Genomic DNA, 27,403 nt, shown 5'->3' on the forward strand with positions numbered 1-27,403 from the left:
TGCGTGGTGTAGTGTGCATGATGTAATTTTGTTAATTTGCAATGTAATATTATTTTAGGTGGCCTAGTACTTGCTTTTTATTCCCAGTGTTAAATACCATTATTGTAAAAATAAAAATAAAAAAACAGACCAGCTAAAACTGGCAAAACTCTATCATGCTCACTAAACAACACACATAGTACCCGAGAGAAAACAAAAAACCCAGTAAAGGGTCACTTTGATATAGTGTTTCATTATTCATTTCAACTTATTTTTGTGCTTATATTCAATTAAGGTTCAAGCACACTGTCCTGGACACACATCTCAGCTATTTGGGCTGTCTGTCTAGGACAGTGGGTTAGTTGTTAGTTGGTTAGTGAGAGAGAAGAGAGTGTAGTGGCCTTACACCTATCCATTGAGCCCTTAAGAACTCGCTCTGGGTTGGAGCCTATACCTGGCTGCGAACCCTGTACCTACCAGCCTGTAGTCTGATGGCTTAACCACTACGCCACTGAGGCTGGTTTTTCATTATTACATGTAGGTCATCCTCTTTACACCAACAAGTCTTTTGTGTGGCTGTTACTTTTAACAGTTCCACCTTCCTCGGTTCATTACTTATATTGGTGGCCATCTTGAATACATTAAAATTAACATGGCCCTCATGAATTACGATGACACCAATTATGATAGCACCAGTGTCTTTCCAGGCTCCTAAAACCATGGGGTAGATATAAAAATAATTGTTCTTTGTTTTCTGATTTGGCCATCATCTTGGCCGCCATCTTGGAGTTTTCAAATTTCTCAAGGATGGCACCCAGTGGATTATCGATGTGAACCCCCAACAGTGTCAGAATCCATAGATTGTGTCAAATTTTGCACACCCAAGTGGTAATTCTTCGAGACTATCATAAAGACAATGACAATGACCTTTATTCTCATAAACTGTAGGCTTACAGTGTAGAGAAGAATAAAATACACACACACATGCACACAAACAAACAAACAAACAAACAAACACAAACAAACACACACACACACACACACACACACACACACACACACACACAGAGACAGATACATACATACATACATATATATATATACTCTTCAAAAGAAGAAACGCAAAACCACATTGTCGTAACATTTGGAGAATTGATTTAATTATTGAATGGTGAGTCCGATAATTACCAAATGTTGCAGGATTGTTCACAATTCACTCTAGTCCATTGTGAGTAAGTGATAGGACACCCCACCAAGGTCAAGGTCATCTGGAGTCAATACCGGGTGTGGCCTCCGCGTGTGTTGACAACTGCCTGGCACCGCCTGCCCATTGAAGCAACCAGAGTACGGATGACGTCCCGGGGGATGGTGGCCCACTCGGCCTGCAAGGCTGCTGCCAGCTCGGGCAGGGTCTGGGGCTGTGGTTGTTGCTGTCGGAGGCGTCGGTCCAACTCGTCCCATAGATGCTCAATTGGGTTCAAATCCGGTGATATCGATGGCCAAGGAAGGACATTAATGTTGTTGTTCTGTAGGAAAGCCGTTGTGAGACGTGCTGTGTGAGGCCTGGCGTTGTCATGTTGGAACACTGCGTTGGCGTTGGCCATAACTGGAACGATGTGTGGCCGGAGGATCTGGTCAATGTAGCCCTGTGCATTCAGGTTGCCCTGCACGTGGACCAGGTCAGTTCTGCCAGTGTGTGAGATGGCTGCCCACACCATGACACTACCCCCGCCGAATCTGTCCACTTCCTGCACGCAGTTTGCCGCATAACGTTCACCACGACGCCTATACACGCGACATCTTCCATCATGACGTCGGAGCAGAAATCGGGACTCGTCACTGAACCACACCTGTCTCCATCGCAGTTGAGGCCATTGTCGATGAATCTGGCACCACTGGAGTCGGAGTCGACGGTGTTGTGGTGTTAAGATGACACCTCGAACTGGACGTCTGGCACGAATTCCTACCTCACGTAGGCGGTTCCGTACGGTCTGGTCGGATATCCTGCGCAAACCTGGTATTGCTGCGGCTGTGGAGGTGGCAGTAGTCAATCGTTCCCGAAGGTGGCGTACCCGGATGTAGCGGTCCTGCCCGGGGGTAGTGACCCGTGGTCGACCAGATCTAGGGAGGTCACGTGTTGATCCATGTTGCTGGTAACGGTCCCACAGTCTGGAGATGGTGCTTGGGGACACATGGAATGCCCTGACAACGGCCGTTCTGGATTCGCCTGCGTCTAGTCGGCCGATGGCATTGTTTCTCTGCGGTTCACTGAGACGTGGCATGTCCTGGATTGTCAACTGTCGGCCAGATACAGAGGCCAGGCAAGCGAACACCCTGCACTTTTATACTGTCGGTGTTCATGTTGCACGTGCAGACAACGCACGTGCAGTGGTGACATGGTTTGCACGTGGCTGCGTTTTTGCGAATATTCACATTTTGGAACTTTATTGTACAGTAGCTGCGTTTTATCGAATGTAACCGTGGGAATGTATTTGGGACATGCAATGACCTTATATTCACAAAGCATGAACCGGTAGGAAACATAAAATCGGAGTTATAACCCATTTGTACCCTTTTGCGTTTCTTTTTTTGAAGAGTATATATTATATATAGATGCTATGATAGGTACTATATAAAATTAGTGGGCAACGGGTGGAGTGGTGCAATATTTTTCAAAATGGCCACAAGAAAATTTTGAAATACATATCTTTGAACATCCAAATCTAATCGACATGTTCTGTTGTTTTAAATGTTTGACTATGGTTTATAAAAATAAGGAATTGCTTATAATAAATATTTAATGTGATTAGATACAATGTAATTGTTATTGGAAACTCAGACAGTATTTACATACTTAACAGTTGGTATCCTGACATTAAAAGATGCAAACTCAATGTGCTCAGTCAGAATAAAATGTGTTCAGTTATGTTTGTTAATGGTTTGACAATGTAAATTCTAATTTTCTGTCAAAGTGTTGCTTAAACATTCCACTACCTGTAATTCTGGTTGGTTTTTGTATATTATATTTATACCATCTCCTATTAATGAGCCATAAATTTGCAAGTGCATTTGAAGAAATCAGTCAGCTCTCACAGTGAAGCTATATAATTGATGTCTCTGGGTGCCACTCATGTTTCATTAGCTTTCCCCATTCCCCATTGTTTATAAGTGTCCGCTTGTTTCTGTCAGTTGCGCTATATAAAATACTGAGCTGTTCAACACTACCTTTGTGACAACATCTTTACCATCACCTAAAATTCCAGTCTCCTAACAGAAAATTCCATTAATTCTGCCTGCACATCTGCTGACTTGTTAGTGGTATGGTTCACGCTGCTTGCCACTCATTTAAAACTTTTGATTTCAGAACCTGCAGCCTGCATGTCTTTATAACAGAACAGGATGACCACTATTATTGCAAGATTTGTCATTTTGATGTATGATGGCACAAGTACCTATAGTGACAATAGCCGATGATTAATGTTATTATAGGTGTTAAATCTGTATTGATATCTTTACTACTAAATGAGATATTGAGCAAAATAGCAATCTAATTAAAATTAGCTCCACTATTACATGTGGATCTAACAGCAGCCTGTTGGAGCTTATGTCAAGTTGACCTTTCATTTGACCAATCAAAACCTTACTTGCAAAATCATGCCAGTGATTTGAAAAGAATTTGAAAACATTCGGGATTATGCGGAGGGTATACGAAATGATTCGGTGAATTACGAAGTATGCCGAAAACTAATTTCAATATAAAAGTTTATATAAAATTTGTTTCAAGACAAAAAAAAAACCTGTGATGATATAGCCATAAAATCTGTTTATACTAATATACAATCCAGAGTTTATTACTGCACTTTTCCCCCTGTTTTTTCAGTGTTGAAATAGACCAACAAGGTCACCTATTGCATAAATAGTCTCGCCCGATATTTTTAGAATTTGTATGCTCCCGAATAACGCTATAAAAGGCGAAGTGTAATTGGTCGATATTCAAATTGTTATTTATAGCTTAGATTAGTAACTGGTTTAACGTGTCCATATACCACTAGGGTTTCGAACACGCCTATCCTGAGTCCGGCCTCCGATAAGATCAGGGGTCTGACTCGGGACAGGGATAACCTAACAAATAGGGGACATTTTGAATATTAACGCCAAAAGTATCAAAAGGGGAGAATTGGGGTTAAAACGTTTTGGCTGCGCCCGTAAAGAAAAATATCAACATTCCTAACCTATATAAATTATTAATACAATATATTTTCGGTGCACATTTAGATGGGCTGGTCTAAAATTAAGAATAATTCTTAAACAATATTCATTAAGCCCATGGGAGGTTAAGAGGAAAGGGGCTGCCAGTCATATTTTAAACATTGGTGTGACCAGGTGAGGGTCGGTCGGGAGGGGAGGCCGGCCCTACACAAAACCTAAGGCCGAACCGCCTATGTATATAGCCCCAAAGAATGCCCTAACTCCCGGCATCCCATCACCCCCACCCCCCACCATGTCCAACTGCAGTTCAGTCCAATCCTGGGGGCCTACTAGTTGTTTAGGAAGTTATTATAACTTCCCAAACCGGCGTTACTTGAAGAGTGATGTGAAAGGGTTGTAAGAGTTTAATTGCTGGTGCCACTAGGGGAGTGGCGCAAAAAATCCAGCGATGGTTAATTTTGTTGCTTATAGATGAAATGTCACCTGGACATGAGAGTCCACGCAATGTGGATGGCGACCATCTTTGATTTCAAGATGGCAGACACAATTTGCAAACACTTCTGTCACCACTGGATTCCTAGTCCCCTAACATGTGGGTATAGGCATTTCAACTCTCTCAATATGTGTATTAGTTAAGGAGATATTAAACAAAACAGGTCCACAATGGTGGCCATCTTGGATTTCAAGATGGCAGCCATACAGGGTGCAATTTCCAGTGGGCCCTGGACTAAATATCCTTGTATTGGGTTACTCTAACCATTTGCCAATGTTCATGCTTTCACAGAAAAGTGCACAATTGATCAGCTAAGTCGCTCCACTACTAGCATGGATAGTAAACATACTGTAAGGTTATTCACATATATTTGATTACAAAATAAAAACATGACATACAATTTAGATATCTACACTGATCTTTTAGATAATGGATTAATCTATCACATATAGTGTCTACATAAGGTGTTTACTTAGCTGAAATATACATTAGTTAACAAATATGTAAATTAATATAACATCTTTTGGGAAAAGTACCCTCGGTGGATGATAATGTACCCTCGGTGGATGATAATCTACCCTCGGTAGTTGGGTACTGTAAAATCCACCCTACTGAAATCTTAAGTGTCTCATTTTCCTAGAACTATCCCTAGCACTGACAGTAAACATACATGTACCATAAGGTTATTCACATATATTTTTAAATAATAATAATAATAATTTCTTTTAATTTGGAAATGTACTCTGATCATTTAGATAATGGATTAATCCATGATATACATATTTAATTGTCATGTCTACATTAGAAGGCGTTTACTTAGCTGAAATATACATTAGCCAACATATTATATGTAATGTAATATAATATACCATGTTAAAGGAAAAGTACCCTCAGTGGATGATATCCATGTACCTTCGGTAGTTAGGTAGAGTAAAATCAACCCTTTTGAAATGTTAAGAATATCCTTTTCTGAAAACTACCCCTGACATAATAAATATGCAATAAGGTTATTTGTATCTATTTATTAAAACATAATAATAATAATAAAAATTAAATTAAATTAAAATTTTCATATCTAAAGAAAATCCACTCTAATCAGTTAAATAATGGATTAAGCCATCATATTCATATTAAAGTGTCATGTCTACATTAAAAGGTGTTTACTCAGATGAAATATACATTAGCCAACATATGTGTAATGTAATATAAATATTAAAGGAAAACTACCCTCGGTGGATGATATCCATGTACCTATGCTTTTGAACTGTTAAGGATCTCGTTTTCTGAAAACTACTCCTGATATGGATAGTAAATATGCAGTAAGGTTATTCATATCTATTTATTTAAAAAAAACAAAATTACAATTTTAGATATGAAAAGAATATCTACCCTGATCAGTTAGATAATGGATTAAGCCATCATGTTCATATTGAATTGTCATGTCTACATTAGACGGTGTTTTTACGTAGCTGAAATATACATTAGCCAACATATGTGTAATGTAATATAACATATTAAAGGAAAACTACCCTCGGTGGATGATATCCATGTACCCTCGGTAGTTAAGTATGGTGAAATCTATGCTTTTGAACTGTTAAGGATCTCCTTTTCTGAAAACTACTCCTGATATGGATAGTAAATATGCAGTAAGGTTATTCATATCTATTTATTTAAAAAAAAAAAAATTACAATTTTAGATATGAAAAGAATATCTACCCTGATCAGTTAGATAATGGATTAAGCCATCATGTTCATATTTAATTGTCATGTCTACATTAGGTGTTTACTTTGCTGAAATATACATTAGCCAACATATGTGCAATGCAATATACCATATTAAAGGAAAAGTACCCTCGGTGGATGATATCCATGTACCTCGGTAGTTAAGTACCATAATATCCACCCTTTTGAAATGTTACGTTTCTGTTTTTCTGAAAACTACCACAAACATCGGTAGTAAACATACAGTAAGATTATTCACATCTACTTAAAAAATAATAATATAAAGTTGCCAACCCTGTACCTACCAGCCTGTAGTCCGATGGCTTAACCATTGCGCCACCAAGGCCGGTTACACACACACACACACTCACTCACAGACATACACATGCAAGTATGTATGTGTGTATGTATGTATGTATACATGTATGTTTATGTATATTAAAGGTAAATGAACCTTCAGTGGTACTTTATTCAAATCTATTTAATAAAAATCATACTTTAAAAAATAAAGAAACTGATTAATTTTGTGTCTACAAAAGTAGATTTTTACTTTGAGGAAATAGACATTAGCCAAGAAGTGTGTAATTTGTTAACTACATCAGTGGATGACTTCATGTGTACTTGGTAGTGAGATAATGTATTTATAATCCAACATACTGAAATCTTAAATTTATAATTTTCCAAAAACCTACCGTAACTACTGTTATGTTGTTGTTGTTGTTATTTTTATTTAGGACAATTGTTATTACAAATAATTATAATTAAAAGTAGTGGACAACATTTTTCTAATCGGTTTGACTTGTACTCATTTATACAGTAATTATTTTAAATTATATATTCTGTAGTTGTTGAATGATTTTTGTTGTTGTTGTTTGTTTATTTGTTTATGAAATTAAGTTGTACAGACGTGCATTACAATTTTGACGTTTAGATAACCGTAACCACTGGTGTAAAATTCATCAAAATATCGGCGGGATTATCCCACAGAAGAAGAGTAGGAAAACAACAAACAACGACATTGATATACGCTACATAACATTCAATTACACAATTTATTAACCACACTGTATATTATTAAATACTTGTTACATTAATATCTACAGTTGGAATAATTTATATATATACACCAGGGTCCGTATTTTCAAAGCAATCTTAGCCTACGAAATCGTAAAAATCATCGTAAGCTATGACGTCACTATGGCGTGTGCTGTAGTGACGTCACACCATACGATGGTTTTTACGATTTCGTAGCGCTATGATAGGTTCGAAAATACAGGCATAGAACATTACTCGATGTCGTAAAATCTCGATGTCGATCAACCGTTTGCTCATGAATATTCAGTAGACTCTCACTGGCTGACGACTCTCAGTGTCTACGATTTAGTCTCTCCCCCAGATCACAGGCCATCCAGAGATCGGGCCTGGGATGGACATGCCCAAAACCTTAGTGGTATAGGATAGGGGCATGTTAAAAGGGTACACTCACTCACTCACTCACTCACTCACTCACTCACTCACTCACTCACTCACTCACTCACTCACTCACTCTCTCACTCTCTCTCTCTCTCTCTCTCTCCGTCAGCATGGGAAAAACAAAACCGACTTCCACCAGCATGGGAAAAACAAAACCGACTTCCACCAGCATGGGAAAAGCAAAACCGACTTCCACCTGTACAGAGTTCAAGTCTCCAATATAGATAACGCCAATTCCGATGAAATGAGGTCCACTGTAAACAGTTCTGTTGGTGTTGCCGAGTCCACCAGGAACAACGGCTGACAGGACGACGACGAGAACTGAGATCACCTGACTGTGTGTCACCACTGATGGGTCGGTCCAACTGTCTGCCGAGCTGTTTCCTTGGCTACCAGGAATGGATCGTGAAGAAGCAAGCCATGGATATATGTGGGTGGGGTAACACACGGGCGTCCACTTCTTGGAAGGTCAGCAGTACTGTTGGTGGTGGCAAACCGATCTCGCAAGCAATAAATGGTTGTGGTGTGAACGTTAAACGCATTGACAACATTACTAACGCTTTGACTTGCCGTAAGGCGTCCGATTGCTTGTTCCCGCTGTTGTGGGGTAAAACTTGGTATATGTGTACGACATCAATACTGAAGAAGGGATTTTTAAAAATAGGTGTTTTTATACCTCTTAATGTCAGTAACAAATCATGTTTGTTTTTTTCACGAGGATCTTTTACTTTACGATCCCATGGCATTATCCTATGGTATGTTTTGGAGACATACTTCATCTGTACATGTATGCGAAGAAAACGTAATGAAAACTGCAAAAGAGACGATTTTCCTCAAAATATACCCATCACACATCACTTGCAAGTCAAATATCTAACTTTTCATTTAGTCTTTGACCTCTTTAAAATACTTGCGTTTCTTTTGCTGTTCAATATATATAGAGGTTATTACCAGAGTGTTTTTCGGTATCGTCAATATCATATATATTAGGAATAAAAATTGTATTATGCGAGCCTCTGACTTGGTTTGAAGTCAGTTTGATAATTTGGGTCATTTACTCCATGAAAAGCTATACTAGAGCCGTGTAACTTATGAACTCTAACCAATACACCAAAAGATAGATGCACCATACCATCCAATAAAACTTCATATCACATTGTTACTCCTTGGTCATCCACACAATAGATGGTCATCAAACAAGCAGCCACTATATGGTAATGTATGACCTTGTTGGTAGTTCTGATATGGGGAACATACAAAGAAGCTAGTTATCTAGTTAGTTCATTAAAAATATTAGTTTCCATCAATTGTTGCTATAGGCAACAATTGTTTCATAACGAAGTGTTGAAATCCTGTTTTTTTCTGTATATTTCAGCATGAAAATCCACATATTATTAATGGCAGATACAAATTCTACTTTCATAGTAGAATACTATGTTATATATTCACAATACCATCAAAACTGTTTGTCATTATGACTGTACATTCGAAAAAATTAATTATGCACAAAATCACAGAAATTAGGGTGAATTTGGATATTGTCCTTGTGACCTTGAATTCTGACCTTTTACAATGAGAAACTCAGTGTTAGACACTCATATCAATTTATTTATTACATGTAAGAACACTAGAATATACATTTTGACACACACACCTCTAAAAAATAAAAATAAAATAAAAATAATAAAAATAAATAAAATTGACATGTTTGCTATATTTACCCAAATAGGGCCCCCATACGCTTGGCTCAAATCCACATCGATGTAATTACCTTTTATAAGGATGCTACACTAGTACATTTTCATTTTGGCTTGCTAAACTTATATATTTGGGGATAAACAGTAATTTCGTGTTTTACATTATGGTCTCACTAAACAGATGTCATCTGCCATTGAAACCCATGTTAAACTGCCCAACTTCAAGCGAAGATTACCCATAGAACGGGTTCTCGTTGGCACTAACAACATACACCATTGCAAACATACATTATATAAGCATTTATATTCACTCCAAAATTGTGAACATTTCCGTCTCAGTTTTTTGCTATGTAACTGCATCTGGCTGTAGTACCGGTCCGAACAGGTGGTTCATTAACCGATTCACTCCGGCTGTCACTTGCGCTATATACCCATGTCCCAAAAGGTTGGTGCACAATATTACAAAATAACATGGTCAAAATACAGCCAGAAGGCTTACCATTAAACATACATATTGTTTTAATTCTTCACCATTTCCTAGAAGTGAATATGTGAACCATAACATGTGCCACAATTAGGAACTATAGTGGACTGTCATCAATGAACTCTCACCCGGAAGTGATCTGTGTAGTCAGACCTTAGTCGGGCGTCACGCATTTTAACAAAATTTTATTAAATTTGTATATAAATTATATATGTGTGTATCTGTATCTGTACATGTATATGTATATTTAGAGAATAACTAACGAGCTACGAGGAATTATGAATTGTCTGTCCCGAGTTAATTAATGTTGTAAACCCGAGCCTCTGGCGAGGGTTTTACAGCATTAATTCACGAGGGACAGATAATCCGTAATTCCTCGTAGTGAGTTGGTTATTCTCTTTATTATCCATTGTCAATCTTTAACGATTTTAAAAGTATATTTACGTTCTCGCTGCTGTAACAACTAACAAGCTCTACCAGCCATAACAATATATCCATACGCGCCGTTACCGGTGCACACCCAACAGTATCCACCAAAGAATAGTTCCAAAAAACCCCAGTCAAAATAATAAAATAAAAACATTTTTAAACATTTGTACATATATTTTGATTTTTAATTCCATAAATGTTCGTATCGTAAAAAAATATTTGAAGTTCGTAGTAATAGTTTGACCGATGAATGGAATCATGAATGAACAAAAAGTAGTCCCGGCAGTATGTAATTGCCAATCAAATCTTGTCTTTTTAAAGCCAGCCAATCAGTGACTGTAGAAGCAATCTGCACACTGTGCAGAAATCAAAAAAATATTACCCCGTATATTTGAGCCCATATGGGTAATAAATGTATATAATTCCAATCTCTAAAAATGCCTTTGTTATAAACCTTTGGATTTGTCAAATTCGTATCACGTGATGATAAAAACTGACATTCATAGCACCATGAATCTCAGTTTAGCACTAGTTTTGGCTTATAGCCGGAACTACTTTATGAATTATGTCAGCAAAGGAATCCCCGAGGAATTTCCTTGATTCTATTTTTAGACATCAAACAGTGGCCTAATCGTCTTCTGTCAAACGTCCGTCCAAGTGTCAGCGTTAGACATCGTAACATATCAGATGTTCCTATACAATTTTTTGGAGATTTTAATTTAAACAGGCATATGCATGACAGTGATAGGAACATAGATATTGTGAAAGATAAAGAGTTTAAAAAAGCAAATGATTTACTGAACGGTAAACTGAAAGTCTAAATAGAATCCGGAACATCGCGTGCAACGAAACATAAACCAATAATTGGTAGTTCCGACTTAAATAAAATCAACAATTACCTTTGGAGCGACGAAACACCCGAAATATTGCAATTCAAATCATAGTATGACGTACACAGCACATAGTTTGCGCGCCACTGCGATCCAATCTTTAAACGACTCGGGTTTTGAAACTAGGCATATCATGTACATGTCGGGCCACAGGAACGAAGCTTCAATTCGAAGCTACAACAGAGAATGTTCCACTTTCCAAAAACGAAACATGAGCATGGCACTGTCAAATCTCACGAATACCTGTGTCGCACCACTTGAAGTCGCACGCCAAAACCATCCTGTGTTGTCGCGGTTTCTAGACATTTCGTACCCAAACACGTTCGTACCATACCGTTTCGTAACCACTAGCATACCAGTTCGTAACCAATTAAATAATGTCATACATTACACCTAACATTAATATATTTTTTAAATACACAATTATAATGTTATATTACAAACATATTGTAACATTTAGCAAACAAATTGTTGTAATAATCACTCAGTATCTTTTATAAACATTAAATGAGCAATTATGTGCTGTGCATCACTGAAGCATGCCGTTTCGGGAAAAATATCCGCCCGGTCCCCCCTCCCCTAACCCTAACCTTAACCCCAACCCCAACCACTAACTAAAAATAATAATGGAGGGGACCGGGCGGATATTATACCAATCTATCAACACATGGAATTTTCACGCACTCAAAATTTGATAACTTTAATTTCAACGTCGTAATTGGTAAATGTGGACAGTAATAAAAAAAAATGGCGCCCATGCACAGTTCGTAGTTAAATATTCATACACCAACCGCTTCACATATAAATTACACCATACAAAATAGGTCGCTTCAGACATTTTTATTACAGGTTAAAAGTTATTGAAATTACTTACGTTATATGTTTATAGTGAATTCAAAATGTTTCTAGTTGGTATTGACATTTAATGCAAAAATTTAATATGAATTGTATTAATGATTGTAACATTGAGTCAATTTGACATTCTCTCATTCGGCTATTGACGGAAAAAGCCGAGCCGCCATAGAGATTCCGCTAATGTTGAGTATGAATTTTGTGTTAATAAAATAGTAAATAGTTGGAAAATAAGAGTTCACTTTTTATGCAAAGAGCTTTACATTAATTACATGGTTATGTGTTTGGAATTATAAGAACTGAACGTGAAAATTTTTGAGTTTCATGCTAGTATGCTACGCCATTCATACAGTGTGCAAAGTGGTTTTGCGTTTCATACTAGCATGGAACTCAAACATTTTCACGTTCAATTCTTAAATGTATCTGTATATGTACGAGTACGAGTACGAGTATGAATATATATACATGTATATGTATATGTATTTGTATTTGTATGACCGGCCTCGGTGGCGTCATGGCAGGCCATCGGTCTATAGGCTGGTAGGTACTGGGTTCGGATCCCAGTCGAGGCATGGGATTTTTAATCCAGATACTGACTCCAAACCTTGAGTGAGTGCTCCGCAAGGCTCAATGGGTAGGCATAACTGGTTCAACAAAGGCCATGGTTTGTGCTATCCTGCCTGTGGGAAGCACAAATAAAAGACCCCTTGCTGCCAATCGGAAGGGTTTCCTCTCAAAATCTGTGTGGTCCTTAACCATATGTCTGACGCCATATAACCTTAAATAAAATGTGTTGAGTGCGTCGTTAAATAAAACACTTCTTTCTTTGTATATGTATGAGTATGAGTATGAGTATGAGTATGAGTATGAGTATGAGTATGTGTATGTGTATGTGTATGTGTATGTGTATGTGTATCTGTATCTGTATCTGTATCTGTATGTGTATGAGTATGAGTATGTGTATGTGTATGAGTATATGTATCTGTATCTGTATGAGTATGTGTATGAGTATGTGTATGAGTATGTGTATGAGTATGTGTATGTGTATGTGTATGTGTATGTGTATGTGTATGTGTATTAGTATATGTATGAGTATAATATGTACAGTATATGTATGAGTATATGTATGAGTATATGTATATGTATGAGTATATGTATGAGTATATGTATATGTATATGTATGAGTATATGTATGAGTATATGTATATGTATGAGTATATGTATATGTATGAGTATATGTATGAGTATATGTATGAGTATATGTATGAGTATATGTATGAGTATATGTATATGTATATGTATGAGTATATGTATGAGTATATGTATGAGTATATGTATGAGTATATGTATATGTATATGTATGAGTATATGTATTAGTATATGTATGAGTATATGTATATGTATATGTATGAGTATATGTATATGTATATGTATGAGTATATGTATGAGTATATGTATGAGTATATGTATGAGTATATGTATATGTATGAGTATATGTATGAGTATATGTATTAGTATATGTATGAGTATATGTATATGTATATGTATGAGTATATGTATGAGTATATGTATTAGTATATGTATGAGTATATGTATATGCATATGTATATGCATATGTATGAGTATATGTATTAGTATATGTATATGTATATGTATGAGTATATGTATGAGTATATGTATATGTATGAGTATATGTATGAGTATATGTATGAGTATATGTATATGTATGAGTATATGTATGAGTATATGTATGAGTATATGTATGAGTATATGTATATGTATGAGTATATGTATGAGTATATGTATGAGTATATGTATATGTATATGTATGAGTATATGTATATGTATATGTATGAGTATATGTATATGTATATGTATGAGTATATGTATATGTATGAGTATATGTATGAGTATATGTATATGTATATGTATATGTATATGTATGAGTATATGTATTAGTATATGTATGAGTATATGTACATGTATATGTATTTGTATGAGTATATGTATTAGTATATGTATGAGTATATGTATATGTGTATGTGTATGTGTATATGTATCTATATGTACATGTATGTGTATGTGTATGTATACGTATACGTATGTGGGTAATTGTGAGCTACATGTTTGTGAACTGTCGGAGTAAATAAACAATTCTAATCCACAGTTAGATCGCCATTCAACTGGGGCGGTTGGGGACATATTGCATACCTTGGCCCCTCCAGCTTTAGAATTGGGGGAAATGCCCCCTCCACGCCCCTTACGGAACCCATGTAATGGGTGTGTGGTGCTGCTGTATTGATATACTGTCACCAGTGAGTTTACACATTGCATTTAGAAACACAATATGTTTGTTATTTCCAATGTACTTTCTTTTCTTTTTACTTCAAACCCAAGGGAAATTACTGACAAAGAAAACTATCCTATTTTTACTGGCGTGTCGTGTCAAACTGTTTACTCACATCGATTATCGTCGTCTCCACCGTCTACATCCGGGATATCTTCCATGGTCGGTAACCCTGACGGTGACTTGGTTAAAAAGTGGCCTCTCAAAGCGCCGTGACGAACCCAAACCCGCTCCACACCCGTGTATTGGATATTTTCAATATCCACGGGATGCAAACTAAAATGTATAGCGTTCACTACAATACTGTAGTATGACTTCACACCTACAAAATAGTAGATTAGCTTCGTGTTAAAAATTACCAAATATTTGACATACAGTAGCCATGATTAATAAATCAATTTGCTCTGGTCATGTTGTTAAAAAACGAAAGAAAAAAACAACACAATAACAAAAAATCTGTCTAAAATTTTGCTTTGCTTGAAGCAGTGATTTTCCACATCTAATTAAATGAAATGTATTTCTGAATGTAAAAGTATCTAAACTTTGTCAGAGATACAAATATTTTTAAATTTGTACCCGGATAGCAGGCAATGCTTAAACTGTATCATAATCAGACGTGAGCTATGCGAGCGATTATTTAAGAAATAATTGATTTCAATCGCCGCACCCTAACCGAACGACCGGCCTCGGTGGCGTCGTGGCAGGCCATCGGTCTACAGGCTGGTAGGTACTGGGTTCGGATCCCAGTCGAGGCATGGAATTTTAAATCCAGATACCGACTCCAAACCCTGAGTGAGTGCTCCGCAAGGCTCAATGGGTAGGTGTAAACCACTTGCACCGACCAGTGATCCATAACTGGTTCAACAAAGGCCATGGTTTGTGCTATCCTGCCTGTGGGAAGGGCAAATAAAAGATCCCTTGCTGCCTGTCGTAAAAGAGTAGCCTATGTGGCGACAGCGGGTTTCCTCTAAAAAAATCTGTGTGGTCCTTAACCATATGTCTGACGCCATATAACCGTAAATAAAATGTGTTGAGTGCGTCGTTAAATAAAACACTTCTTTCTTTCCTAACCGAACGCGTACGGCGCGACATATAAATCTGTCGCATCGCACGCGTGCGGTTAAACCCCGTTCTCACTTGAACGATTTTCTACGCGAATTCCGTGCGACCACCAAATCGTACAGGGCATGCGGGAGTCGCACAGCAGTATGTTGATGATTCGCACACGTTGTAGGGGTGTCGTGTGTATTTTGGACAAGTCGCATGCCGGTGCGACATTTTTCATATGTTTAAAATTATCGTACGGCTGTCTCTAGGTTTGCACAGTTCGCATTGCTCGCATAGAGGTTGCACAGCAGTCGCACGGCAGTATGATAGGTTGCACGGGAGTTGTACGTGAGTCTTAAGGGAGCCGAGATGTGCGACTCCCAGCGGACCCCCTGCGACTCCCGTGCGACATCCACCAGACTTCTGAGCAACTGTCGTGCAAATCTCATGCGAGCGTATGCAAGCCCGGTGCAGAAAGGCAGTCGCACAAGTGAGATTGCACGCGGGGGGGGGCCTAGGTAATTCGTACGGGAATCACATGGCTGTACAATCTTTTAGTCGCACCGCAGTTGTACGAAAAATCTTTCAAGTGAGAACTGGGCTTTAGGATACGGCAATTGAAATCGATGATTTCTAAACAAATCGCTCGCGTCCGGTTAGAATACAGCTTTACTCTCATGATCATTTGAAATGTTCTGAATTTTTGCATATCCTTAAAATTCTGTAGGATGTATTTAAAAGAAGAAACCCGGTATCGTCAACATTTCTGGCCACTCCAAAATGATTACTATAACAACACTGTCTTGAGTTTCTGTATTGGCATTAAAAGGCCTAAGAACACATATGTGCAGAAATGAATAAGTCTAAACAATAAACTTTTAAGTTTCCTCCAGAAGTATCACGTTTTGTTTTTAGAGAACCATCCAACTTTATAAGAACAATGGACAAACACATTGAAACTCCTTACCGCCTGCATCATCCGTTACAACTTTACTAATGATCACCTCCAGTATGTCATACGAACCATCGCTGGAGACTCTTCGGAGTATCTGAAATATACGTGGATTGGTTCCAATAAGACTTAACTATACTGACGGGAATATTAACAGCAGATAGTAGTACTTGCAGCCAAACCTCTGATCAAGAGCGTCCACAATGTAACCCTGTTATTGACTAAAACAAACATTTTCCTGAATTGATTAAAGTAAACATTTTCCAGAACTGACTAAAGTAAATATTTTCTTGCGCCGACCAGAGTAAACATTTTCCTGCGCCGACCAGAGTAAACATTTTCCAGAACTGAGTAAAGTAAACATTTTTCTCCGCCGACCAAAGTAAATATTTTCTTGAACTGATTAAAGTAAACATTTTCCTGAACTGATTAAAGTAAACATTTTCCAGAACTGACTAAAGTAAAACAAATTCTGCGCCGACCAGAGTAAACATTTTCCTGAACTAATTAAATTAAACATGTTCCTGAACTGACTAAAGTAAACATTTTTCTGCACCGACCAGAGTAAACATTTTCCTGAACTGATTAAAGTAAACATTTTCCGGAACGGACTAAAGTAAACATTTTCCTGCGCCGACTTAGAGTAAACATTTTCCTGAACTGATTAAATTAAACATTTTCCGGAACGGACTAAAGTAAAAAAAATTCTGCGCCGACCAGAGTAAACATTTTCCTGAACTGATTAAATTAAACATTTTCTGGAACTGACTAAAGTCAAAAAATTTCCTGCGCCGACCAGAGTAAAAAAAATTCTGAACTAACTAAAAAAAAACAATTCGAACCAACCAAAGTAAACATTTTTCTGAACTAACTAAAGTAAACATTTTTCCTGTGCCAACCAGAGTAAACATTTTCCTGAACTAACTAAATTAAACCTGTTCCTGAACCGACCAAAGTAAACATTTTCCTGCGCCGACCAGAGTAAACATTTTCCTGAACTGATTAAAGTAAACATTTTCCGGAACTGACTAAAGTAAAACAAATTCTGCGCCGACCAGAGTAAACATTTTCCTGAACTAATTAAATTAAACCTGTTCCTGAACTGACTAAAGTAAACATTGTCCTGCACTGACCAGAGTGAACGTGTCTTCTTCCACTAGTGGCAAGTGTCTGAGCATGTGTAAAACTGTCTGGTGCGTCCAAGTGGTCACTTCGTAATATCTATCCTGGTGTTTCATGCACCACAACTCGTCGCCCTTTCTGCAATAATTTCAGTAGATAATTCATTAGACATTTTATTAGACAATTCAATAGACAATAATTAAATTTCCGTTACACGCATCATATTATATAGACAGAACCACATACCAGTTGTTGTGTCATGTTGATTATTGCACGAGTTTATAATGTGCAAGAATTTTATACCACGAAGACCCGTAGCGGTCGAGTGATATAAATCTTGCGCACTATAAACGAGTGCAATAAATAAATAAGTGGTTCTGTATTTATAACATACCACATTTTTATATTACGATTAATACAAGTTTAATTAAATAACATAACTTCGTGACAATAAATGTACAGTCAATTAAATAACATAACTTCGTAACACTGAATGTACAGTAAATTAAATCTACAGAACTTCACATACGTTAGGTCATCAGGTTATAAGGTTTTACGTGTTTATTCAGAGCAAGCTGTTGTAGCGCACGCCTGTCATGGACAGAAAAAGGGTTGAGGTGGGTAGGAGAGGGGACCGCCTGCACTGACAGGTACAAGGGAGCACCAGCAGCCCGACCGGAGTCGGTAGCGGGCGGGGGAGGGGGAGGGTAGTTTTGGTGCTATCGAATTTTCAATGTCCCGTACGATTAAATTCAAAAATAAAGGTTTAGCAGTTTCTATGAAGGAAATTGGGTGCATTTTTTAACGGTTGGCCGAAATATGACGAGGAGCTACGTCTAGTTTTCAACTTAGTATGCCGAGAGTATCTCGTTATTGACATACTTTGTTTTCGCTTCCTATTTATTGCACGAGTTTACTTTGCGCAAGAATATATACCACGTGACCGTTTTGCAACCACACTATTACCGTTCCCAGAGGCGGATCTAGGGGGACCCCCAGGCCCCCCCAAAATATTTTGCGACAGTTATAATTTTATTATATATTAATTTTCATACCCCTCCAAATCTCCCCCAAAGTTCCCGTGGCATTCCGACTCATGGCATTGCCCCCCCCCCCCCCCCCCCAAAAAAATAGCTTTTCTGTACCCGCCACTGGTTATGGATAGCTAATGGCAATAGGCTGAATTTACAAATACTACTTATTTGTCTTACACGTGTGTAACTACATGCATTTACACGTGCGTTTAAGATAAACAGGTTTTATAAATTCTGCCCTTCATAGGATTCTCCGGCAGGCCTCTGATAACTGCGAGAACGATCGCAGGCCGTCAAGTGAGGCGGTGGGTCAAAAAAATTGGAAAATATGAATTTTTGTTGCCTGAAAATAGGGTTAAAATAGGAATTTTGCCCACAAAATAGGAAGAAAATAGGAATTTTGTATAAAAGTTAATGTCCCAAAATAGAGAATATTGCAGGGGTCAAGTGAATGAGCCATCTCAAAAAACTAAATATGGAAATAGAAAACCATTAAAAAGATAATAATACAGGAAAATAAGACAATGTGTATATCATAGGAATAAAATAGGCACTTATTTTGTTTTAAGATGGCCTCCCAACACCCCTTATAGCCATCCCGATCCACCACTTTTTATTCAGACAATGCAGTGGTTGAATTTGGTTCTTTGGAGTAAGACTTTTAAAAAGCAACACAATGCAGTATTCCTTTTATGCTATTGAATAATACAAGTTACAAGGTAAAATTTTAACTCTGAAATGACAGGAGTGTTGATTGAAAAAAACCACACAACAAGGCATTGCTGACCCAGTGACACCATCAAAAACAGCAGCAATGGCAGTGTGTGTGTTTATGTGATCAACTGGATAATATAGCTGGATTTAGTAGCTGTGTGCTAACTGAATTGGTAGAAATATGTCAAATAATTATGATACTGCAGGTGTGCACATTTAATAGAATACTTGTTACGGTAAGCAAAGCACAACCTGCAAATGAGAACCGAAGTCCTACTTCCTTAGACACCATGCACCAGTATATCAGAGGTAACCCTAACAGCTTCAGCCTGACTTCGTACAATTTAGACGTGATGAGAAATGTGGAAAATGTAAGATATTTGCACAAACACCCACCTACCCACATAATTTAGCAGTTGTTTTGACTGTTCCATGATCATTCTTCAATATTTTATATAATATAGGAACCAATATACAATGAGCAGATAACTGAAATAATAACTTTAATTGTTTTTAATTTTATTTAACCTTGTTTAAAGGAGACCTTAACCTATCACAGCCATCCTCTCCAATGGTTTTATACATTTTAAAACAGTTATTGACCACGTTATAAACTGAAAGTAGGTAACCAGAGGGAAATTCAGTTTTATGATTAACTGGTTATGAGAAGTATTGTACTGCATTGGTGATATATATTGTCATCCGAGATCGAAGCTGGAAGTTTGTAATGGCCTTCTCACTCCCCTAATAGCCACCCTGCCCACCCATAATGAAACATTGAATGATTTAGTATGCCTAATTTGAAAAAGGATCATGGTCAATCACAGATCAGTCCAATTACTGCAATATATTTGCTGAAAACTTTAAATAATAGCATACATGTATCTACACAATACAATTACATCAATAGAGTTTATACTATCTAGTTAGCAGAATCACATGCAGACCACCACCAGAAACTATACATGTTTAAAGCAAGAAATGATTAGTGTGTAGCTCAATGCATAGTTAACCATCACACAAGGTAACACAACTATCCACCAGCTAGCAAGCTAAACTGAGCATTTATCAGGCTTCACTGGAGCAACTGCATGCAAGCTAACTATAACGAACTAAATACATAATTAGTATGTAGCTCAAAGTCACTAGGCCTAGACTGAAAGGGTTGCCATATCCTTTCAAACTTCTGGTTTTGAGCATTCAACAAGATCAGATATTACCAAAAAACAGAAACATATCCATAAATTCAGAAATTATAAATAAGAGGACTTTATATTGCATTGTGAAAATTAATAACTGGAAGCCTGTAACCATGCATCCCATCTGCATATTCAGATTTCAATGACACAGATATCACAATATGCCTCATAGCAAGTCATGAGGAGCAAATGGTGTGAAGAGAAAAAATATGGTGTCACTAAAAAAAACCCAAAGAAAACCCCAAACATATGAAACTGGTCAAAAGTGCAAAAAAAAGAGGGGAAAAATAGGAATTTTCATCAAAAAGAGGGCTAAATAAGGACTCATCAAAAAATAGGAATAAATAGGAAAAAGTACGATACTTGACAGGCTGCGATCGTTTCGTTCGCGCGTTGCTCGCACAAATCTAATTTTGCGTAACCTATTATTTTGTTCGCGCAAAATTTCGAGCACCATTTACATGGATATAACGGGTTACGCAAAAAGGAAATGGGTTACCTGGATTTATTTCTGCGTAACCGATAAATGGGTCACGCAAATTTTTAATTTTCTAAGGCCTGATTTGGTAACTACTAATCGTTTAGCCAGTTTCGCAGATTAGTATTATTATTATTATCTAAATTATACATTAGCCACAAAATTCATAGAGGATACTTCCCGAGTGTCTTGTAATATCATAATTTATCAGCACGAGTTGATAAAAGTATGAAATCCAAGGCTTGCCGAGGATTTTTATACTTTTATCAACGAGTGCTGATAAATTATGATATCACAAGACATGAGAGGGTATTCTTTTTTATCATCCATTATCATTCTTTTCATTTGCGACAACTGTAAACAAAGTCAGTAATGCGGGTTGAACGTCACTTTATCATCCATTAAAGGCTTTTGTAGGAGATATCGCTGGCACTATAATTTGCGATATCCCGCTTGTTACAATCAGGAGATATCGCAAATTATAGTGTCAGCGAAATCTCCTACAAAAGCCTTTAATGGATGATAAATTACGTATAGCAGGCTTTTTTATTCTAAAAAAAAAAGAAGAAAAAAAAAAAAGCGGGAAGCAAACTGCTGTGACGTCACCAACTACACACTAAGTGGTGACCGTTCTTTCACTATCCGTAACAGTAAAGGCGTGGTTACAAAAACTATCTAATGTAGGCTGTTGAGTACTTTATGTGCATTGAAGCTAATCCGTTGTTTTCCAGAGGGTAAAAACGATGACAGTGATGATCGTCTGTCCCGCGCTTCTTGGTGGTTTCCATGTCGGCATCGAACATACAGGACGGCGCGCCACTATCAGTGACGTCATCTCCGGAATCGAACATCATGGCGTCAATCTTTACACGACTCCTAGCAACAACGTCTGTTTCACCCATACCTTGACTGTAGAGAACAAATGAATAGATTATACTGAAGAACAAAAGAATAAACTGGACAACAAAATAATAAACTGAACAACAACAAAATAAAGGTAAAGATTAATTTCTTTAATTTATGTACACGACTCTCAGCAACAACAATGTTAAAAACGTGTTTGTTTTGTTTAGCGACACTACTAGAGCACATTGATTTATTAATCACTGGCTGTTGGGTGTAAGACATTTGGTAATTTTGACATACTGTCTTAGAGAGGAAACCCGCTACATTTTCCATTAGTAGCAAGGGATCTTTTCCACAGACAGGATAGCACATACCATGGCCTGTGATATACTAGTCGTGGTGCACTGGATGAAACAAGAAGTATCCCAATGGGCCCACCGACCGGGGTCGATCTCAAACCGACCGCGCATCAAGCGAAAGCGAGCTCTCTACCACTGGGCTACGTCCCGCCCCCATATATCTTTTATATGCACCATTTATATACAGATATGATAGTATATACCCCAGTCTTTATTACACCAGTTGTAGAGTACTGGTGTAACAGTCAGCCTCGACATACAATATATAGATATTCATACATCAATACATACAAAGATGCATACATACAATTTGTGAGGCCAGAAAGAATGTAATTATCCCCTGTATCAGTGCGTTAATATCTATGTATGTAACAGTCAACCTCGACATACATACAATATATAGATATTCATACATCGACACATACTAGCCAGTGCCAGGTCTGCCCACTGTGTCATGCACGTCAGTGAGATCGACCGCGTGGACTGTAGGCCCCATGCATATAGTCGAGTTTAACAGCATCCTTTTTATGGTTGTATGGATAGCTCAGAACGCATCGTGGCAAGTCTGCAAGTTGCGGGAGATTCGGTGCCATAGGTTTGAGTCCCAACAACGGCATGGGACAATCTGTGAGTGCAGAAAGGATTTAATTATCCCCTGCGCCAGTGCGTTATAATATATATGTATGTAATAGTCAACATAATATACATACATACATACATATATTTATACATATATTTATACATACATATATTTATACATACATATATTTATATTTATACATACATATATTTATACATACATATATTTTTCCATTAGTAGCAAGGGATCTTTTATGAGCACCATTTCACAGATGGGATAGCAAACTTCAGCATAACCAATCACCTCAAATAAGCACTTACTTAATTAAAATGCAGCCGACTAAAAGTCAACAGAACAAAATTGAATATCAAATTCGGACAGACATGAACTGTGGTTAAAAAAATGTAGTATATCTAATCACCTGTAATATATGTTAAAAAAAAGAAAAAAGAAAAAGAAAAAAAAGAGTACGTAGGACAAACGCAAAACCAACTGAGAATTAGAGCAGTTTGTCACAAGTATGATATTCAGCATGAAGTTGACACCCCTGTCGCCAATCATGTCAATCTACCTGACCATACGTTAGATGAAAATTTGAAATAATTCCAATTGAACAACCCCCGATACTTGGTTCAAAAGACGAAACAGACCTCTTGATACTTGAACGAGAGGCCTTCTGGATTCGTACATTACAGACAAAACAGCCATTTCGAATGAATGTTGAATTTGGTAAAGAAGTAGAAAGAGATAAAATACTTTTTCCAATAATTCCAGTCGACGTAGCGTTGCTATTGGTAAATTTAAGAAGGAGGAGTTTTTAAATCTGCAAACTGTTATGAAAAACCCTATTACAGCACGTCCGGTTATTGCATACAGAAAAAAATTCAAGTCTCAAGTATATCTTAGTCTCCACATGACTACCCGCCGCCAAAGCCTGCGTCTAAGCCTCTTAAACCAGTCCATTTTTCAGCGGTTGGTTTGTTTGTTATCCCTTTTTCTAACAACCTTCTAAAACAAATACATTGTATTCGGTTAATAAACAAAACATAGTACTAGCCAAATAAATTTAAAACAAGACTGACTAAAAAACAGTTATATTTTGTATATCACAACGGTCAATTTAAAATCAATTTCGAATTCCAGGGGCAAAATTAGAAAATATTAATTTGTTAGGTTTCAAAAAATTCCCGAGCCAGTGCGTTCATTCATCCTTAAATACATACATACATCCATACGTAACATACATACATACATACAATACAATACAGAGATATTCATACATCAATACATACTAGCCAGTGCCAGGTCTGACCACTGTTTCATACATGTAAGCGGGATCGACCGCGTAGCTTGTAGGCCTCATGCATGTGGTTGAGTTAAACAGCATCCTTTTTATCGATGTTTGGATAGCTCAGAACGCATCGTGGTTACTCTGCAATTTGCGGGCGATTCGATGCTATAGGTTCGAGTCCCGGCAACGGCATGGGACAATTTGTGAGGCCAGAAAGGAGTTAATTATCCCCGGCGCCAGTGTGTTAATATCTATGTATGTAACAGTCAACCTCGACATACATACAATATATAGATATTCATACATCAATACATACATACATGCATACACACACATATACATACATACATACACACACACACACACGCACACACACACACACACACACACACACACACACATACCTAGGTTCAAGTCCCAGGAACGGCATGGGGCAATTTGTGAGACCAGAAAGGGTTTAATTATCCCCTGCCCCAGTGCATTAATATCTATGTAACAGTCAACCTCGACATACATACAATATATAGATATTCATACATCAATACACACACACGCACGCACACACACACATATACATAGATACGTTTGTGTGTGTATGTGTGTGTATCTCTACATCTATACATCTATATATGTGTATGTGTGTGAGTAGTGTGTGTTGTGTGCGTGTATGTGTGTGTATGTTGTGTGTATGTGGGGGTATGTGAGTGTCTGTGTATAAGTCAGTGTCTCTCTCTCTCTCTCTCTCTCTCTCTCTCTCTCTCTCTCTCTCTCTCTCTCTCTCTCTCTCCCCTGCGTGTGCATTAACCTCACCGTGGTGCAGGGGTGAACATTCTTTTATAGAATGGCCAATAAATGCACAACTCCTCGTATGAGGCGCCTTGTTCGCCGTGAGGTGCGACCCGTGAAGTGGATGATGGGATCCTGGTGGTTGAGTTATGGTTAATGTCTGCAACCGAGTATATTGCCATTGACAATACACCACTTTGGCCCGGAGTTCATGTAGACGGGAGGTCAGGAATGGCCCGACCTGATCAATCGGCTGGTCACGCCATGCTCTAGAGCAAACAACCTCTGTTTTGTTTATACAGTCAAGAACAAACATTGTTTGCTTTACCGTTTGTATATGTTGCTCTTGAAGCGGTGGCTAGGGTCAATTGGGTGATTTATTGTTTGTTTATTGCCCAAGTATATCAACCATGTATCCCTGGCATGGCTGTCTGCTGGTTATCCGCAGCACCATGTTCCCTTGTTGGACTCGGTGGTGGGTGGGGGGCATTGGTTGATGAACCTTTCATCCTTTAAATATGGAGAAAACAAAAATTCAAATACCAAATTCTGATGGGACCCTGAAAAGGGTCCACACCGAAGTTTCGGACTTCTTGTCTTCGGACGAGGAGTCCATGAAATCAAAGTATACTGTGAAGAAATCCAAAGTGATTTCTTCACAAAATTGGCCAAGGTTTCTTGTCATCAGTTCCACTGATGATGGGGCCTTGAACAAATTATCCCCGTTTGCCATTCAAAAGGCAATTGTTGGCTTGGCTGGTGAGCCAAAATCAGTAAAAAAAAATCAAAAATGGGCTGTTGGTTGAATGTTCAACCGACAAGCATTCAACTTGCCTCCTCAAGTCGACAGTTTTTTATAACGTGCCGATTAAGGTAACTCCGCATACCTCCCTCAACTCGTCAAAGGGAGTGATCAGATGCAGAGATTTAGAAGGTGTTACTGAAGAAGAAATCTGCGAAAATTTAAGTTCTCAGGGTGTTACTGCGGTGAGGAGGATAAAGGTTCGTCGAAAGAATGACTTGTTACCGACGAATACTTGTATCCTCACCTTTAACGTCCCTACCCTTCCTCAATCTGTTAAAGCCGGTTACCTTAATATTCCTGTTGAACCCTTTATTCCAAACCCCTTGCGTTGCTTCAAATGCCAGCGGTTTGGCCATGGTCAGAACACATGTCGTGGAAAACTTACATGCGCTCGTTGTGGTCTATTTGACCATGACAGCAAGACATGTAAGAACGATACACTTTGTCTCAACTGCAAGGGCAACCACTGTGCATACTCGCGAGAATGTCCGCGGTGGAAGCTGGAAAAAAGAGTTCAACAGTTGAAGGTACAAAATAAACTGTCCTTCACGGATGCCAGGAGGTTGGTGGAGACAGCAACACCTACAGTCGGTGACAAGTCATATGCAGCTGCAGCTGCTGCCAAAGTCGCCACTAAAAGTGTTGCAGTCAACACAGACCTCACTTGGCATTGTGATGAAGCCAAGTACAAGAAACTGTCTGATATTGAGAAGACGCAAAAAACAGGTGCAAAAAGCAGCACAAAAACAAAAAATCACACCCCAGAAAAAGGAAATTGAAACTCAAGTGTCATTGGATTTTAAAAATCCACCAAATAAGTCGAGCACTAGTCTCCCTAAGACAGGCAATGACACAAAGAAATCTCCAAAGAAAGCTACAGAAGTACTGTCTGGTAGGCTGAAAAAGATCGAATTACGTTCGGTCCTGATCAGCAATATGTACGATACTTTGGCTGATATCGGTGATGATGATATGGAGATTTCATCTCCAGATCATTGCTGATCACAAAGACCACCAGCAAAGCCAAAGATAAAAGCCATACTTCCTCCCGATGGAAAATAAAGTTATCCAGTGGAACTGTCGTGGGCTTAGGCCCAATTTTGATGAATTAAGTCTTCTAATTCAAAAGTATAATCCTCTTGCGGTGTGTCTTCAGGAAACTTTCCTGAAGGATACTGACAGTATTAACATCAGAGGATTTAATCTCTACCATAAATGTCAACAGAGTGAAAACAGAGCGTCTGGGAAACCATTATTGTAAATGAAAACATTCCCCAGAGTGAAGTCATATTAAAGTCGACTTTACAAGCTGTGGCCGTAAAGGTCACGGCTCATAAAACTATTACTCTCTGTTCAGTTTATTTACCCCCTCGAAACAATTACAATTTTAGTACTAGGGACTTTCAAGGTCTTCTTGATCAACTCCCTACTCCCTTTATTATCATGGGAGATTTTAATGCACACCACACTTTGTGGGGATGCGATGACATAAACACTAGAGGTAAACAATTAGAAGACTTAATTCTCAAAAATGACTTAATATTACTCAATGATAAAAGTCATACATACTTTCATCCTGCAAGTGGTTCTTTCACATCCATTGATTTAACCCTTT

The 27,403-nt window shown here is 37.9% G+C and overlaps 1 protein-coding gene across 1 annotated transcript in view; it reads right to left on the reverse strand.

The window, feature by feature from the left end:
- The window catches only part of LOC121369790, a 60,300-nt gene that overhangs the window by 13,886 nt on the left and 19,011 nt on the right, over positions 1 to 27,403 (reverse strand). The window contains exons 2-5 of the mRNA XM_041494864.1: positions 21,818 to 22,030; positions 17,708 to 17,834; positions 16,590 to 16,671; positions 14,691 to 14,897 (exon numbers count right to left, since the gene is read on the reverse strand). Of these exons, the coding sequence (XP_041350798.1) occupies positions 14,691 to 14,897; positions 16,590 to 16,671; positions 17,708 to 17,834; positions 21,818 to 22,023 (622 nt within the window). The 5' untranslated portion in view covers positions 22,024 to 22,030. The remainder of the gene's footprint in view (positions 1 to 14,690; positions 14,898 to 16,589; positions 16,672 to 17,707; positions 17,835 to 21,817; positions 22,031 to 27,403) is intronic.

Source organism: Gigantopelta aegis, chromosome 1 (assembly GCF_016097555.1).
Source record: "Gigantopelta aegis isolate Gae_Host chromosome 1, Gae_host_genome, whole genome shotgun sequence".
Classification (NCBI taxonomy): Eukaryota; Metazoa; Mollusca; class Gastropoda; order Neomphalida; family Peltospiridae; genus Gigantopelta; species Gigantopelta aegis.